General features: G+C 34.3%; 1 protein-coding gene and 1 pseudogene across 1 annotated transcript; both read left to right on the top strand.

Annotated features, from left to right (window-relative positions):
• The first annotated feature begins 1,136 nt into the window (after window positions 1–1,136).
• Window positions 1,137–3,249, top strand: LOC114189261 (annotated as a pseudogene).
• Window positions 3,250–12,469: 9,220 nt separating this feature from the next.
• LOC114189252 lies at window positions 12,470–13,357 on the top strand. The gene is made up of 3 exons (XM_028077982.1): window positions 12,470–12,649; window positions 12,749–12,853; window positions 13,013–13,357. The coding sequence occupies exons 1-3, from the start codon at window positions 12,470–12,472 to the stop codon at window positions 13,355–13,357; spliced, it is 630 nt and encodes a 209-aa protein (XP_027933783.1).
• Window positions 13,358–17,751: the final 4,394 nt, after the last annotated feature.

Raw genomic sequence — 17,751 nt, 5'->3', positions numbered from 1 at the left:
CCACATCTACTCTTCCATGCACGACAACTTCGGACAACTTCCAACATTTGTCTCATTATTTTTTTTTAGGGTTTGTCCTTTACCAAATACCGATAAGGGACGAAAGCGTTGCCTCTTTTCCAATATGGTTCAACACGCACATTTATTCTTTGATGCAAACCTATATTGTACAATAGTCTAAGCAATTAACCTGAAAACAGAGATGGTTTAGTTTAAGAAAATATTTTACGTTTTGAGTTGTAGTTTTACATATGTCACTTTGTTTCATCTCTATAAAAGTTCTTACAAAAAAAAAAGAGTTAAAATTTTTATCGTTTTCATTATATATACTTCTATATATAAAAAATAAAGTAAAAGATATTTTTATATGGTTAAAAAGAAAACAGAAAATATATTTACTCTAAGTATATGAACCTAAAGATTGCTTGTTAAGCAGTGGCAGATTATTATGGTGGCAGGGGCATGGCCCCCCAAAAATTTTAATTTTTTTTTTACAATAGGTATTTTTATTTTTTTATTATAGATATTAGGTATTTTGATTTTATTTTGTTATAAATATCAAATCAAATATTTTATTTCTTTTATAAATATAATAATTAATACTAATAAATAATAAAATATAAAATCAAATATAATAAAAAATAAAGATTAAAAAGATTTACCAAGATATTTTTTATTATTTGTTTTCATTATAAGTTGTATTTTTCATAAATTGTTCTCATATTTTATTTTCATCTGTTTTCTTTTGTTTCTGAAAAAAAAAGATCTATTATTTTTTCTCTTATTTCTCCTTTATTCTCTCCCATCCCCGAGAAAGAAAAGAAGAAGGTAATTCTTTAGTCTTCCTTGATAGTGAAATATTAGTTTAATAATTTATTTAATGAGCCTCTTTTATATTAATTTTTTATTTTATGAACATAGAAGAAAAAATGATTATATTGTGTGTTTTTTATAATTGAATTTTAAGTGTGGTTTGATTATCATCGAATTTTCTTTTGGTATTTATGTCTCTCAATTTTTTATTAGATTATGATAAATCATTTTTTAGTATTATTTTTTTTAAATAGGTATATTGATGAAGAATAAAAGAATAGATTCATTTTTTAAAAGTGATAAAAGGGAAGTTACCCGTGACGATGAAAACAGGACAAATTCAACTCTTCCAAAATATTCTGAAGCATGATACTAATGATCCAATTGTTCAATCAGAGGAGCCCCTTTTTAAGGTTCAAAGAATTATAGGTAAGGAGTTTCATATTAATTCTTTGGAACGTGATCTAGGAAAACGTCTTCAAATATGGGAATATTCTCAACCACATTGGAGATAGTCCTTGCTCACCGCATAACAAAGGCAATGAAAGCTTGTGAAGACTTGTTGAATCAATCTATGCACATTAATAACATTATAAATATTCAAAGTTCAGAACAAGTCTGCAAGAATCGTTTACGACTCAAAACCTCTATTGACACAATTCGTTGGCTAGCATTTCAAGCTTATGTATTTAGAGGCCACGAGGAAACAACAGAGTCAAGTAATAGAGGTAACTTTTCGTGAAATGATTAAACTTCTAGCATCATATAATGATAAAGTGGCACAAGTTGTGTTAGAAAATGCTCCGCATAATGCTAAGTATACTTCTCATCATATTCAGAAAGAAATCTTGCACATTTTCTCTAGAAAAGTAAGAAGTCACATTCGAGAAGAAATTGGAGATTCTAAATTTTGCATAATTGTTGATGAAGCACATGATGAATCTAAAAAAGAGAAAATGGATATTGTTTTAAGATTCGTAGATAAGGATGGTAATATAAAAGAACGATTTTTTGATATTGTGCATGTTAAGGATACAACAGCCGCTACTTTAAAAAAGAATTGAGTGTTGTTCTCTCTAGGCATAATCTTGATGTTTCCAATATCCGCGGTCAAGGGTATGATGGTGCTAGTAATATGAGGGGAGAATGGAATGGATTGCAAGCATTATTTCTCAATGATAATCCTTATGCTTATTATGTGCATTGTTATGCTCACAAACTACAACTTGCTTTGGTGGCTGCTTCAAGAGAGGTCATTCCAGTTCATCAATTTTTTTCAAATTTGGCTTTTATTGTAAATGTTGTGTGTTCCTCTAGTAAACGTCATGATGATTTACAAGCTATTGAATTAGATGGAATAACACAATTGTTAGAAATTGGTGAGCTTGAAACTGGTAAAGGAAAAAATCAAATTAGAACTTTAAAACGAGTTGGTGATACTCGTTGGAGCTCACATTTTTATTCCATTTGTAGTATGATGAAGCTATATAATGCATCTTGTCTGGTTCTTCAAAAAATTATTGTTGATGGATCAACTTATTCTCAAAGGGGTGATGTTGATGCTACATTTAATATGTTGTCTTCATTTGAGTTCATATTAATTTTACACATGATGAAAGAGATTATGGGAATTACTGGCAGTCTTTGCCAAGCTTTGCAGAAACAGTCTCAGGATATACTGAATGCTATGCAATTGGTTTGTTCTACTAAAATATTGATTCAAAAGTTGAGGGAGGATGGTTGGAAAAATCTATTGAAAGGTGTAGTATTCTTTTGTGAACAACATGACATTGATATTCCTGATTTTAATTCTACTTATGTTGCACGTCATGGCCGTTCTCGACATAAAAAGATCATGTCACTATGGAACATCATTTTAGGATGAATATATTTCTGGTTATAGTGGACAAGCAGTTGTAAAAATTTAATGACAGGTTTAGTGAGCAAACAATGGAACTTTTAACTCTAAGGAATGCTTTAGTTCCTAAGGATGCTTATAAAGCTTTTAACATTGAGGATATATACACTCTTGTGAACAAATATTATCCTTTAGATTTTAGTGAGCAAGAGAAGATTAGTTTAAAATTTCAACTTCAACATTTTATTATTGATGCTCCTAACCATCCAGATTTGAAGAATTTATCAACCATGCTTGAATTATGTCAATTTTTGGCAAGAACAAGAAAGTTAAGGACATTCTACTTGATTGATCGTTTAATTCGTCTTATTTTAACTCTTCCTGTTTCTATAGCTACAACAGAAAGATCATTTTCTCCAATGAAGATTATCAAAACAAGATTGCGGAATAAAATGGAAGATGAATTTCTTACCGACAATATGATTATTTACATTGTAAAAGAAATAGCTGAAAATTTTAGTTTTGATTCAATTATTGATGAGTTCAAGGATCTGAAGGAACGAAGGGCAATCTTTTAGATATTTGTGATTTCTTTTTTAGTTATCGTTATACTAAGTTATGTATTCATTTTTATTGTGTTAGTGACAATAAGGAAATGTATAAATTTTGGATGTATTATTTTGGCTACCCCAACAATGTTGGTTAAAATCCACCACTGTTGTTAAGGCTAGTTTTACTTGGTATACACATGCAAAATGCCAGTTGCATTAGAGTTTTACGTTCAATTCTGCAATTAATTATCACTTTTTCAATATATATATATATATATATATATATATATATATATATTACGAATGTTAAAAAAATCCGTACCTTCGGGTATCCGCGGATAAAACTCACAGCAAGTAGGAAATGAATATTGTAAATGGGTACTCACGGATAACGGGTACGGGTATTTTTTACTCGTATGTTAATGGGATGAGTACGAGTATCATAGTATCCGCACCCGTGGATACCTTTACCTGCTATACTCAAATTTAAAGAAAAAAAAATATGATGAAAACATTAACACATTGATTTTGGATGGGTTATTTTTTATTAATTGATTTTAAAAAATCTTCATTTATTATAAATTTCATTCAACACTATTTAAATAGGTTATTTGCAATTTGTTTTTAATTTATGAATATTTTGTATGGTATTTTTATTTGAATTTATGGTTAAAATATGTTGTTAAATATTAAATTTTTCTTTTGTAAATACCTGTGGGTACCCTTGGATATTAAAAAAATGTGCGGATACCCACATAACGGATACCTCGCACGAATATAGATAAGGTATGGGGGAGCTACTACCTATTCTCTATCCACCCCATTGGCATCCCTAATATATATATATATATATATATATATATATATATATATATATATATCTTTTTAGTTGGGAGAAAATATACTTGGTATAGACCTGATGAAATTTCAAAAAGTCGCCTAGATAGAATTTTTGTCTAAAATGAATGGTTAAAGCAATGGCCTAGAAGTAAAAAAAAACATATTTTGGATAGGATGGTATCAGATCATTATGTTTTTGTACTCAACTAGGAACAAATTTACTAGGGCGTAAAACGCTTTAGAAATCTAGATGCTTGACATAATATTAGTGGTTTTAATAAGTGTGGGAAACAAAATGGGGCAACTATAATGTGTACAACGATGAATTATCTAAATTAAAAAGGATAAGCTCAACAAATTGAAAATGAATCTCAAGGTTCGAAATAAATGTGTTTCGATATGCTAATCTACAAAAGCAACACATCATTAATAAAATAAGTGAGTTGGATAAGTTAAATGATGATGACACTCTAGAGAAGGCCCAAAGAATAGAGAGAAGGGAGTTATTCGATGAACTCAATCTAGTATGCCATAGAGAAGAAGCAATGTGGAAAAAAAAGTCAATACCCAAATGGATAGGGAAAGGTGATTCTAATTCTAAATATTTTCATTCCATAGTGAATTGGAGAAGAAAGAAAAATGAGATAAAATGTGTGGGTATCATAGGGCAATGGTGTGAGAAACCAGATGTGGTAAAATGGATAGTAATGGACTATTTTAAAGAAAGGATAATTAACTTAACACCACTTAAATTAGGTAAGGGAAAGTGGAGCTTTAAAAGATAATATAGAGCAGGATAATGAAATGGTAACCAAGATTATTATAGAGGAGGAAATTAGACAATTTTTATGGTAGTGTGAGCACACTAAGAGCCCTGGACCAGATAGGTTCAATGTTTGTTTCATTACAAAGGATTGGGAAACAATGAAAACAAATATTGATCAAGCTATTAATGACTTATAATTACATAATGTCATGCTTCATTCATATCCTTGATACCAAAAATAGATAATCCTATTGGCTTGCATGAATATAGACTTATGTAAACCAAATTGGAGGATGGTCTAGATATAGAAAATGTAAAGATATTTAATGAAGCACTTTAGGTAAATGGAAATGGAGATTAGGTTTAGAAAAAAATGGGGTATGGAAAGAACTATTGGGGTCTAAATATGGATCTTACAAAATCCTAGATGTTAGAAAGACTATCCAAAAAGAATCTAGATGCTAGAAAGACTTAAAAAAGACTTGCGAATCTAGTGAGTATAAAATATGGTTTGAAGACACTAACACAAAATAGACATTTTATGTCTGCGATTTTACGTCTGACCCAATAAAATCAGACATAAGAAATGACCGGTGGCAAACTTGTAAATAAGTTATCAATTACTTACGTCTAGCGCCCTAGGGTCAGACGCAAATTTCATTTTTTACGTATGAAACCACACATCGCACGTAAATTTACGTCTAACGCGCTAGAGTTAGACATATTTATGTCTAATTTGTCTCATGAGACGTAAATTTACGTCTGATTTGTCCTAGCTAGACTTAAATTTATGTTTGACTATAGCATGTCAAACGTAAATGTTAAAACATAAGTCCCTATTCTTCTTCCCCACAACGTCGCAACTGCGTGATAAAGCAAATGTGTGGTTTCACGACTACACTAGTGTTTCATCACGTGATTGATTGTTGAGAGGTTTGTTTCTCTTTCGATTCCATTTTGGTGCACCTCCATTTACGTTGAAACCCCCAATTATTTGCAGACACAACGATGATAATTTGGTCGAAGTGCAACGGTGGAGGATTGTGGTTGGCGATGTCGCAGAGAGTGTTTTCTCTTAGTGTGGTGCCTCTCGTGTGCTTTTTCAGCGGTTGTTTGGAGATGGATGTGCGGTGTAGTTGGCATCTTCATTTCTAGCAAGAGGGAGTGTTGTAGGAAGTGGACCGACTTCGACAAGTGCTCGTTGTGGCTGATGGTTGATCTGCGCGGTGAAACACGATCTGCTCTTGTGGAGGTGGTGGTGCTCCGACGACTACGTCGTGGTTGCGTAGTGACTTCGTGGAGGACCTACGGTGGTTTGGCAGATCTAGCGTGCGAATGGACTGCAGTTATTTTTGCGTTTTGCATGGTGGGCTGAAGATGCAAAAGCATGAAAATTTGTCAAAAAATCATGCGTAAATATTTACGTCTTACATTGTGTACCAAACGTAAATTACGTTTGTTAATGCATAGTTAGATGTAAATTTACGACTATTGTTACTATGTTTGACCTAAACCAGACGAGAAAAGCAAAAAGCGTCGAACATAAAAGACCTTTTTTGTGATAGTGAATGTATATTGGAAAATGGGTTTGGGAACTTGGATTTTGTTTAGGTGAGATAACTCGATGGGGAATAGATCACTTAAGAAGTCCTATCCTAGGTTATATGCAAACTCAAACAATAGTGAATATGGAAAGTGGGACAATGGTAGATGGGAATGGAATAGGTCTTAGAGAAGAGTTTGATTTCAATGGGAGAGGCCTCAAATTGACACATTCTTAGAAGACATTGATAGGATAACTCTTGTTAAAGGAAGAAATGATATTTGGATATGGAACGATGAGAAAGATAAGGTATATATACTTAAGTCAACATATAAAAAGTTGTAAGGTCCATGCGCTATAGACAACCAACATTTCTTTGTGTAGAGTAAATGTTATCCCATCTACTAAGCTCTTTGTGTAGCCATCTATCTCAAATGGAGTACCAACATTGGTTAACTTAAGGCTTAGAGGGGTCATGTTTAACAATGTCACTTGTGTTATCTGCGGCGAGTAGGAAGACACCATAAATAATCTATTGTTTTATATGAACCAATAGATCGCAACAAGTCCTTACTATTAGCAATGACTTCATCTTTCATTACATCATCCTTTCCTTATCCCTCTCCCTTGTTCTCAGTTACTCATCAAATGACAATCAGTTCATATCTTTAAGTTCGATCAATGATAAGGTTCAAAGAAAGGGTGGGCAGAAGTTCGCCTTCCAAGAGAGGAGACAATAGACTCATGGCACTTGTGGCTGTTGAGGGCCATCTAGTTGTTTATTGTTTGTGAGAGCAGGACCTTGAACGGAGCCGAAAGGACCTACACAGTACATGTGAAAGAAGTGCGGGGAAGACCAACCATAAAACTATATAAGGAAAGATAGAAAACTAGCAATACTGAGGAATTTTTATGATAGACAGGTAACTCAAAATCTTAGTCGGGAAGGAAGGCTAATAAGACCTACTTGAAAAGTGACTGCCAAAATATGGAATATGTATTATGAATGGACTAGGAATTCAGGGGTAAACCATAATCAGATTCAAACACACTTTAAACATTTCCATCTAGTAGAGCTAAATCACAAATGGAATATGCTATGGAAGGGGGTAAGGATTGCTATAGTATGGACCCTCTGAAATCATTTGAATAAAATACCTTTTACAAATGCAGTACCAGACCTGAAGAAATATTTAATGTATCCCAAGTGAAAGTTTGCATATAATTGAAATATAAAAATACAAATGTCCATTTTTCTTTCTCTGATTGGTACCCATGTCTCATACTTTGTTTAAGATCTATATGTTAGGAACACATCACAAAATATCTACATGTAATAGGTGTAATATGAGAATAATTGTACAAGACTCTTGGATCTATATCCTAGACTTTGGAGTTTAAAGTGACTTGTTTTTTTGCTTGCAAGTATGGTCGTAACAAACACATTTTTAAACTTTTTATCTTTTTCTTTATATATACTTCTAAATATAAAAAATAAAGTAAAAAAAAATTATAGTTAAAAAGAATAGAAAATACTTACTCTAAGTAAATCACCATAAAGATTGCTTGTTAAGGTTAGTTTTACTTGCAATACACATTCAAAATGCAAAGTAAATTTTACAATCAATTATCACTTTTAGTTACTCTGTTTGTGTGGTATAGGGACAAGTGTTATTCAACCACGTTGTTCATTTGGAGGCTTGGAAGGCCTATAAGGCCAAGTGCAAGGTACAGGGTCGAGTAATACTCGACAATGTTGTTCATTGGGAGCCTGGAGGGACTATAAGGCCAATGCATGGTATAGGGTCAAGTAGTACTCGACCATGTTATTTATTGGAATTCTCATTTGGGGTCTGGGAGCTTATAGGGTTGAGTAGTGCTCGACCATGTGGGATGTCAATGGTGTAGTCAGATGTTTCTTAGTCAGATTGGTTGGAAGAAATACTTGGTACAAAAGACATTATTTAGCAATTAACCCACTTAACGGTATGGTTGTTACAAGAAGCTATTCATTGACCTTTACAAGGGAATATAAACTCTTCAAAAGGTAATTAACGAAGAACAGTTATATTTTTTCAAAGCTTTTTTTAATATTTTTTTATTTAAAACCCGTATGTAAATTGCATATGAAATATATAATTTCATTTATATACGAATTTTACATACGGAAAAGGGAAGAAAAACTTGTCTATTGTTACATATGGAAATAATCCGTATCTAACAAGATTTTATATATGGAAATAAATTTGTATATAAAGCTTAATTTACATACAAATTTTAATCCATATGTAATTATCAAGGATCAAGGCAAAAAAATACAAATTGTAGTTAAGTCAATGTTCTATTTGCCTATAATCCCAAGATTACAAAGAATGTTTGCTTCTATGCAAACTACGCCACATATGACTTGGCATCATAAAAACCAAAGCCAAGGAAAGCTGCGCCACCCATTAGATGGTGAAGCCTAGAAGCACTTTGATTGTAAACATCCTACCTTTACGTCTGATCCACGCAATGTGCAATTGGGTCTATGTTCAGATGGATTTAACCCTTACATTCAGGCTTCATCTTCACCCTATTCTTGTTGGCCAATGATTATTACTCCATAAAATCTTCATCTTCTTCTTCATCTTCACCCTAAGTCATTCACATTAAATTATGGTCGCAAAAGTTTTTGGTTTGACTCACATCGTAGATTCTTACCTAATGACTATCACTTTAGGAGAAATGTTAAAGCCTTTCGAAAAGGCCAAGTTGAAACAAATGGGCCACCTCCTAGATTGACACCATTAGAAGTTTGGAGAAGAGTGAAACATTTTCCAAAATTCATTGAAAGTGGTGTAACAAGGATAGATGAATATGGAGAGTGACATAATTGGACAAAAAGAAGCATTTTTTGGGATCTTCCATATTGGAAAGATAATTTGTTAAGGCATAATCTTGATGTAATGCACATAGAAAAACATTTCTTTGAGAACATATTCAATACTGTTATGAATGTGATGGGAAAGACAAAGGACAGTGAAAAGGCAAGAAGGGATTTAAGATGGTATTGCAAGCGAAAAGACTTAATGTTGAAGGTTCAAGATAATAGGAAAATAGTAAAGCCTAAAGTGAATTACACTTTAACCACAGATGAAGCTGAATTAGTTTGTCGGTGGATAAAGGAGTTCAAGATGCCAGATGGTTATAGTTCTAACTTGGCTAGATGTGCTGATGTTGAAAAGGGAAGAATTCATGGGATAAAAAGTCATTATCGCCATGTATTCATGGACACATTACTTCCTATTGCATTTAGTACTTTGCCTATTCATGTTTTAAATTCTCTAACTGAAATTAGCCGTTTTTTTCAAAGATTTGTGCTCTACAACATTAAAAGAGAAATCCCTAAGAAGAATGAAGGAAAATATTGCAATTATTCTTTGCAAATTAGAGAGAATATTCCCTCCTGGATTGTTTGATTCCATGGAACATCTCCCTATTCATTTCCTCCATGAAGCATTGCTTGGTAGACCAATGCAATACAAATGGATATATCCATTTGAAAGGTACTAAATGACTTCCCTATTCAGATTTATAACTAATTTTGTCACCAATTTTTTTCATCATGATCTATTTTATTTTATTTGTATAAATTCATGGGTGATTCAAAACGATTAATAAAAAATAAAGCCAGAGTTGAAGGTTTTATTTGTGCATCTTATGTACACCGTGGGACAACATACTTTTGTTCCCATTACTTTAACAACTTCATGTTACCACCATGCAATTTAAGGAATGAAGTTAAATGTCAAAGAGATGTGTCAACGTTGTCTGTTTTTCAACAACACAGTCGTCACGCAAGGGGAGAGAATCGATTCATTAGTTAACTGATGCTGAGTTCAAATCTGCTTATGTTCATGTGTTAATCAATTGCACCAAAGTCAAACCATATCTTGAGTATGTTATAACCTCCTTTTTGAACAACTTTGTCGTCAATTATATATAAGCCTAAAAAAATTTACCATTGGAATTTATTTTCGCCAACTCATTCCTTATGTGCTTGCAAATACCTAAGACTAGTGCTTCTGCTCGTATCCATTTAGAGTTTCCTGATTGGTTCATATATCAAGTATGTATTGTACCATTACTTATACAACAAATGGATTTTAATGTTTGTTAATTCTACATCTATCTTTGTATATATGGAGGTTTATAATGACCCATTAAGTGTTATGAACCAAGACTTAAGGGATTTGTCAGATTGGACCATGAAATATGTCAAAGAATGACACACGTACTTCGTGAATGGGTACAAGTTCCATTCTAACGCGTGGAGCAAAGGTAAAAAGACTATAAATAGTGGTGTTTATGTCAAGGGCATTACTGAAGGAGATGAAGATGATTTTTATGGGATCATTCATAGAATATATGGGATCATTTGTATAATACTTCTAATAAACTGAAGAAAGTTGTATTTTTTTTGTGTGAATGGTTTGATCCCTCTAGAAAAGGTACAAGAGTGGATCCTAAATATAACATTGTGGATATTCACATGACTTCAAGGTACCAACAATTTGATCCATTTATTTTGGCATACAATGTTAGACAAGTATATTATGTACAATATCCACAATCTTGAAAAGACAATCGTGGTTAGTGTGTTGTAATTAAAACCAAGTCGAGAGGTCGCATCAAATCAAATGAGGTGGAAGACGATGTCCCTTACCAAGTTGATGAAATGTTACATGCCAATGAAGTAATTGAAGTAGAACATGTAAGTAATTGAAGTAAAACGTGTATCTAGATTTCATCACATAGAAGGTCATGATGAAGAGTTGGAACAAGAACAAGAGGAGGATGACGATGAAGAAGAAGAAGAGGAAGAAGAAGAAGAAGAGGAATAAGAGTTAAATGACGAAGAAGATGAAACAGAAGAAGAAGTGGAGAAGAGGAGGAGGACGATGAGGATGACAATGATTCTAATCATTAATTTTGTTTTTGTTGTGTTGTAATTGAACTTAATGATAATGTCTGCTTTTTTTCATTTCATTAGAACTTGTAAACTGTAATGTGTATTGGTATATTGTCACATCCTGTGTTCTAATTAACAATTTATTAAGTTGTTGGTGTATTTACTTGTTATCATACACCGTTTTAATTTAATTGCCACTTAGATTGTAAACTGCATATGCCATGTCATCGGGAGATCAACCTCGACCCCCTCCCAGTTGACAAGGGGAAAGACATAGCAAAACCAAGAAAGAGATGTAATAATTATGTGCTTCAGATTCCACTCAGCCTCACCACACCTATCCCAGGCTTACATATGCCATCTTTATCATCTCCAGCTCCACCCATTGGGTTACAAAACCCTACTTCTATCCCGACAATTCAATGCCGTCCTCATCTTCTCAACCTCCACCCACAGGGTTACATACCCTTACTATTGCTCCCAGACCCCTTTCTGTACCACCCTGACATATACCATCCTCATCTTCCTCAACTCCACACACAGGGACGCATACCGCTTCTACAGACATTGTAGCATCCCCTTCACCTCATATTGTACCTTCCCCAGCCTCCATTGGTGGCCCATCTTCTCCTATTGGTGAGCATTGTACACCATCCCCAAGAGCAGGTGATATACTTGCACCAGGATCTATAGGTGATCCTGATTCAGGAGTAGATCACGAGCCTCCTCTACATGACTGCTCAATGATTGAACCTGTCGGTCGAGGGTAATATTTCAATTTAGTTATTCTAATTGTTTATATTATATAACTTCTTTCATCTTGTGACAATTTTCCATGTCTAGAGTTGCTTCACAGGCTATCAAGCAACAATTTTTTAATCATTGGCCGTCATGGGGAGCAATACCTAAAAAAGACAAGGATCATTTCTGGCAACGTTTCAAGGTAATGTGCTGTAACTTTTGTACATGTAAATTAAGTTGTTAACTACTATTCACTACTTAATATAATTATAATGATTTAAATGTTATAATTGTGTTGTTATAGAGGAGAGTTCAATAGGCACCAGAGCATGAAAATGAAATTAAGAGAAATTTAAATAGCAGAGCTTCTCATCGTCTATCTGAACTGTTTAGAGATGCCATAATGGCTAGAGAAAGGCCGGAATGGATCCCTAACGATGTGTGGACCAGACTGCTAGAACATTGGAATTCTCCAAGCTATCGTAGCCAATGTATTGCAACAAAAAAGAATAGGGCCTTTGAAATGAGTGGGGCCCTACACATAGGTGGATCCATTACCACACACGAGCATGCACTTCGTATGGTATACATATTAACTGTTTCTAATATCTTCCATTTGAACTACATTTTTAAAGTTTGACATCAAATGAAATTTAATATTATAAAATATGTTTTGTTGCAGCCACGTGAGTTGGGACGACATGTGTTCCTTGATGAAGTATTTCAGCAAACACATATTTGGAAGGGTACTAGCGAGTATATGGATGAGAGGTCTAGGAAGACAAATGTAAGCCTTTTTCAATTTGAAAATATTAGTTACTCTTAAACTTAATATATATATATATATATATATATATATATATATATATATATATATATATATATATATATATACACACACACACACACCACCATATAATGATAAATGTTCAGTTTTTACTTACAGGAAGAATTTCGGATTAGGCTTTCCCAAGTCAGATCTAAGGTATCCTCATATGGTGCTGATGGAACACAGGAGCAATCCTCTACTGATCCCACACAAGACGAGAATATCAGGACTAGGTGTTGGATTGAGATGGTTGAAGGAAAAAAGAAAGGAAGACTTTATGAGGATGGCCAACTTGTATCAAAATATACGGGTTCAAATGAAAGCCTAAACCAACTACCAGCTTCTTCCTCTTCTAATATTAGGCAACAACTTTCACGAAGCCTAGAGGAAAATGAGCAATTGAGGTATAAGTTTCGATCCTTTCAATCACTAGTCCTGCAATATCTCCCTCCTGATGCTTAAGCTCATCTTCAGCAGCCATAACCACAAGCACAACCTTAAGAGCCAAACCCTACTCAAAAGAACTCTGAAATTCCTCAACCATAGTCTTAGCAACAAAATAATGAAGAGGACGATAATGAAGAATCTTCTCCAGATTATGAAGATTATTAGATCTTCATTTCCTTAAGAAAAACATCCAGCATGTACTTAATAAACTTGTGTTTTATTATGTTTTTACTTGGTATCGTGGTCATGTATATATTACTTGAAAAAAAGTGATATGTTATGCTAAATATTATTTGGTATGTTTTGTGCAATAAATGTCATGTGTGATGGAATTTCATGAGTATATAATGAAATGTTGGAATTGTTTGGAATGTTGGAATTGTCTGGAATTGTGTTAGATTTTTTTGTATGCAGGTAATTGGGAAATGTTAAATAAACAAATGTCATCAACACACCAAAGGAATTCCATACTTTAATTCCATATCACATGGCCACCACCATGTCATCCATGGTCTACGTCTTTAGACGAATATCTTAAGATGTCTTGCTGCCACACCTACAAGCCACAACTTGTAGAGCATGTGCGAGAAACCAACTATAGACCATACTATGTAACGCCAGGTGGAGTTCCTAATACGAACATAGTTCGTAATATCCCAGGACTACGAAATTCGTTAGCCACATACTGAGGAGGGCAATCTATTTAGACCCATCAGTATGAGCCACAATTCGCACACTCACACCGGCAACACTCGCCAACCCGAGTCACAACTCAAGAGTTCCTTGTGTTCATCTGTCATCCCGAGCCACAACTTAAGAGATGTCATTCCGAGCCACAACTCAAGGAATGCCACCTAGTTAACCCCTATCCCGAGCCACAACTTAAAGGATACGTTCTGAGCCACAACTCAAGGAATTCCAGCAAGCCGACCTTCGAGTTATCACCAAAGCCTTGTAGACCACACACATCCAAAGCAAGAAAGACACAGCTTCTGCCTCTGTAATATCGCTTGGCGCTACTCTTGAGCAGCCATGTGAGATACGCTTCCAAACCGCCTAGTGGGGGACACGTGCCGCCAAGCGTCATACACCTCAAAGCCCACTGATCTGCAGACATCGGCTGGCGAGACCACCCCCACCGCCAAGCGCCACTCACTTCCAAAGCCCATCGTTTGTAGCTATCGCAGGCGGATCAAACCCTACCGCCAGGCGCTACACCAATACTCGCACAGTACTGGATTTTGTTCTAATCCAAGCATAGTTGCTCACACACCAACTCATCCTTGCCACTCATCCAAAGTGTCACAATTCTAATTCGTTTCTAACCACACCATTCTCAATTATAATAACTCATACATTGTACACTCATTCCTTAAATGTCCACACGTATACAATCTGAAGTGTTCACACTTATACGTTCATTTTTTAATTGATACAAACTGCCCTCTTCCTTTCAACAAAACCACTCCACTGATTCAACCTTACCGTCCACATCTATCTCATATCCAACTCTAGCTGCTCCGCTTAGTAGATCTACTCTTAATTTTACTAAATCTCTTCATCCAGTAGTACTTAAATTTTATAAGACTCCCTCTACTACAAGTTATTTAAGATCGTGATCCTTCCAAGTCCCCATTAACACTCATATTAATTCACATTATTTATTCCTAAGTAATCATCACCATAGACCTTGTTCAAATCATTCCTCAATCCTACCTTCAACACTAATCTGATTCACAAAGACCCCAAACTTTCCCAATGCACCATGCAGCCACGCAATTTTCTTAATCTGCACTGGCGCCTGGCGACAAGACCCATGCCGCCAAGCGGTGCATACATTTATGGAAAAATCCAAAAATTCTTTGCACTTGCGAAGACTCCCAGACATTTCCCTCACCATTCATTGGCTATTTCCTCAACATAAACTATAATCATCGAGTACAGTTATAACAACACACATCGTAATCATAGAAATTCAGATGCTTATTAATCATATAACACCAATAGCCCCAAATTTCTCGAACCATAAACTAGTCTTTATACAATTACACCAATTAACTTCCAATCTCAACATGATTCTAGTATATGACATCCCATAATCATTCAACAAATGTAGCTTCTCCATTTCCAAATCAGAATCAACCCAGAATTTTCCCCAAAACACTAAAAATCGAGACAAAATTAGTTCGCGTCGCTTGGCGGGTGTTCATCATAGCCAGGCCGTTCATCAAAACCTAGAACACTAGGTTGCTCAACTTGTGTTGCCTCACACAATGCTCACCGCTAGGCGGTTCCTTATAGGAAACCCAGGAAACACACAAAAATGCTATGAGTCGCCTGGCGACTTTGAAGGCCTGTCAAGTGGTTTCTGGAAAATTTCTAGAAACATAGAATCGCACAATTTTATCACAATTCAGGCATCCTAATAATCAATCTGTTGGTATAGCGCAACATAATATTTAAGCGTTTTTAAGTAGTAAAATTAAAAACCAAGAGGGGACAAATTGGTTTTTAAGTAGTAAAATTAATACTTTAAAATTTTTCCAAAATTTTATCAATTAAATCAAATATTAATTCCTTTAAACTTAATAGTAGATGAAATAAAGAGATAGAGAAGAAGATTGAACACAAGTATTTATACTGGTTCGGATCAAAAGACCATACGTTCAGTTGTTAATCTCTCAAAAACGAGATTAACTAAATCACTAACAAATATCAGATTTACAATCAGATAATAAAGAGAGTAAGAAAAGAAAACACTTCTCTTGAACACACAAGAGATGAACACCTTTCTCTGAATCACACAGAGAATCTTGACCTTAGCTTTTCTAGCAACAACAGCAACACTCAATCTCCTAGAACACCTCTCAAGAAAAGTTATCGCTCTACCCACACTAGGTTTTTCAAAGCTTCTTTTGAGAACACTTAGAGAACTCTCTTGTAGTCACAACACTAACACTCTAGCTTCTTAAAAAGGTAAGTTAGAAGTAACTCTGATGTTCCTTAAATAGGGGTTCCAAAAATTAGGTCAAAAACTGAACAGTCGCGTCCAACTAACCAGGATAATCGATTATCACTAGTGATAATCGATTATTCCAGTGTGTTTTCTGAAAACAAATTTTTGACCAAATAATCGATTATCAGAGGTGATAATCGATTATTCCAGTGCCTTCCTGAAAAATTAACTCAGCTCAGGATAATCGATTATCCTAAGTGATAATCGATTATCACTTTGATTTTTCGAGAAGTACCATAATTTGCTTTTTGCATATTGATTCTAACTATTCTAAATACATTTTACAAGGTAGCTTTAAACATAACAACACATGTTCTTCATATTGACTTCCAGATGGCTTTTAGGCTTCTTTTATCATCATCAAAATCTTGCTTCAGCATTTAGACTTGTATTTGCTTTTGCCAACACATTCAATCGTGTAAGAATAACAACTCAAATAAAATAACAGAGTCCAGCTCCCCTAACCTGGATATCCTTGCTCAAGAGCCAAATGTTAGAGTTCTTTGTGATCTCCAATGGCCTCCCTTTGACTCTCCAATCAATAGCTCTCAATCTCTCTGCAATTCTGCTCTAGTGCTCTGAAACCTTTCAGCCCAAGACCCTCACAACTTATAATACTCTTGCATATAAGTGAAATAATAGGTAATGTAATAATATTTTAATAATTTCATTTCAATTCCATTTAGTTTTGGTCAATTCTAAAGTGTCAAACCCCAAATGAAACTAAACCATATTCGGTTTTGAAAAAAAAAAAAACAAATTGATCTAAAAATTTCCAGTTTTAATCAATTGTCGGTCATTGGTTTTATCTATCGACTTTTACTTACTTTTAAATATCTTTGAGTTTCAACACCTTATATGAAAGAGATGTTCTGACTTAATCATATATATTTGATTGTACATCAAGAAAGGACACAATCATATATATTTTAAAAAATAATATTAAATCTTAAATTATATTTTTAATTAGGTTTTAAAATTAAAAGAACATGTAATTAGAGTTATTTAGGGCAAAGTTTAATAGACCTTGTAACACCCAATTTAATTAATGACCGTAATTAAAGGAAGCGTCACACCAAAATAGTATAGTAGCGTAGTCTTAGAGTTTCCACATAACTCCTTACAATGGACCAAGGCATACAACGATGCCAAACTAAACCAGATACAGAAATTCAACAGAATAAAATGGAAATTTAAAGGACAACCAATACATGGGTCGTAGCCCTCAAAGAAAGCCTAGAGTAGAAGAAATCCAACCCAAATGGCTAAGCAGCAGAGTCACCATTCCCTTGTGGACCGCGAGATCCTCTTGCATCTGCTCACATCAATAAATTGAATTCTTACCAAATTATATAGATGGAGAACCACCATGGACACCCACTAACAGGGGTCA

This window comes from Vigna unguiculata, chromosome 1, assembly GCF_004118075.2.
Source record: "Vigna unguiculata cultivar IT97K-499-35 chromosome 1, ASM411807v1, whole genome shotgun sequence".
Lineage (NCBI taxonomy): Eukaryota > Viridiplantae > Streptophyta > Magnoliopsida > Fabales > Fabaceae > Vigna > Vigna unguiculata.
Note: the sequence above shows the minus strand (reverse complement) of the source record. Positions and strands in the feature narration are given on the sequence as shown.

Coding starts and splice junctions, on each gene's coding strand:
- LOC114189252 (XM_028077982.1), top strand. CDS start 12,470: ATGGCTAGAGAAAGGCCGGAATGGATCCCTAACGATGTGTGGACCAGA. Junction 12,650..12,748: donor ACGAGCATGCACTTCGTATG/GTATACATATTA, acceptor GTTTTGTTGCAG/CCACGTGAGTTGGGACGACA. Junction 12,854..13,012: donor AGAGGTCTAGGAAGACAAAT/GTAAGCCTTTTT, acceptor TTTTACTTACAG/GAAGAATTTCGGATTAGGCT.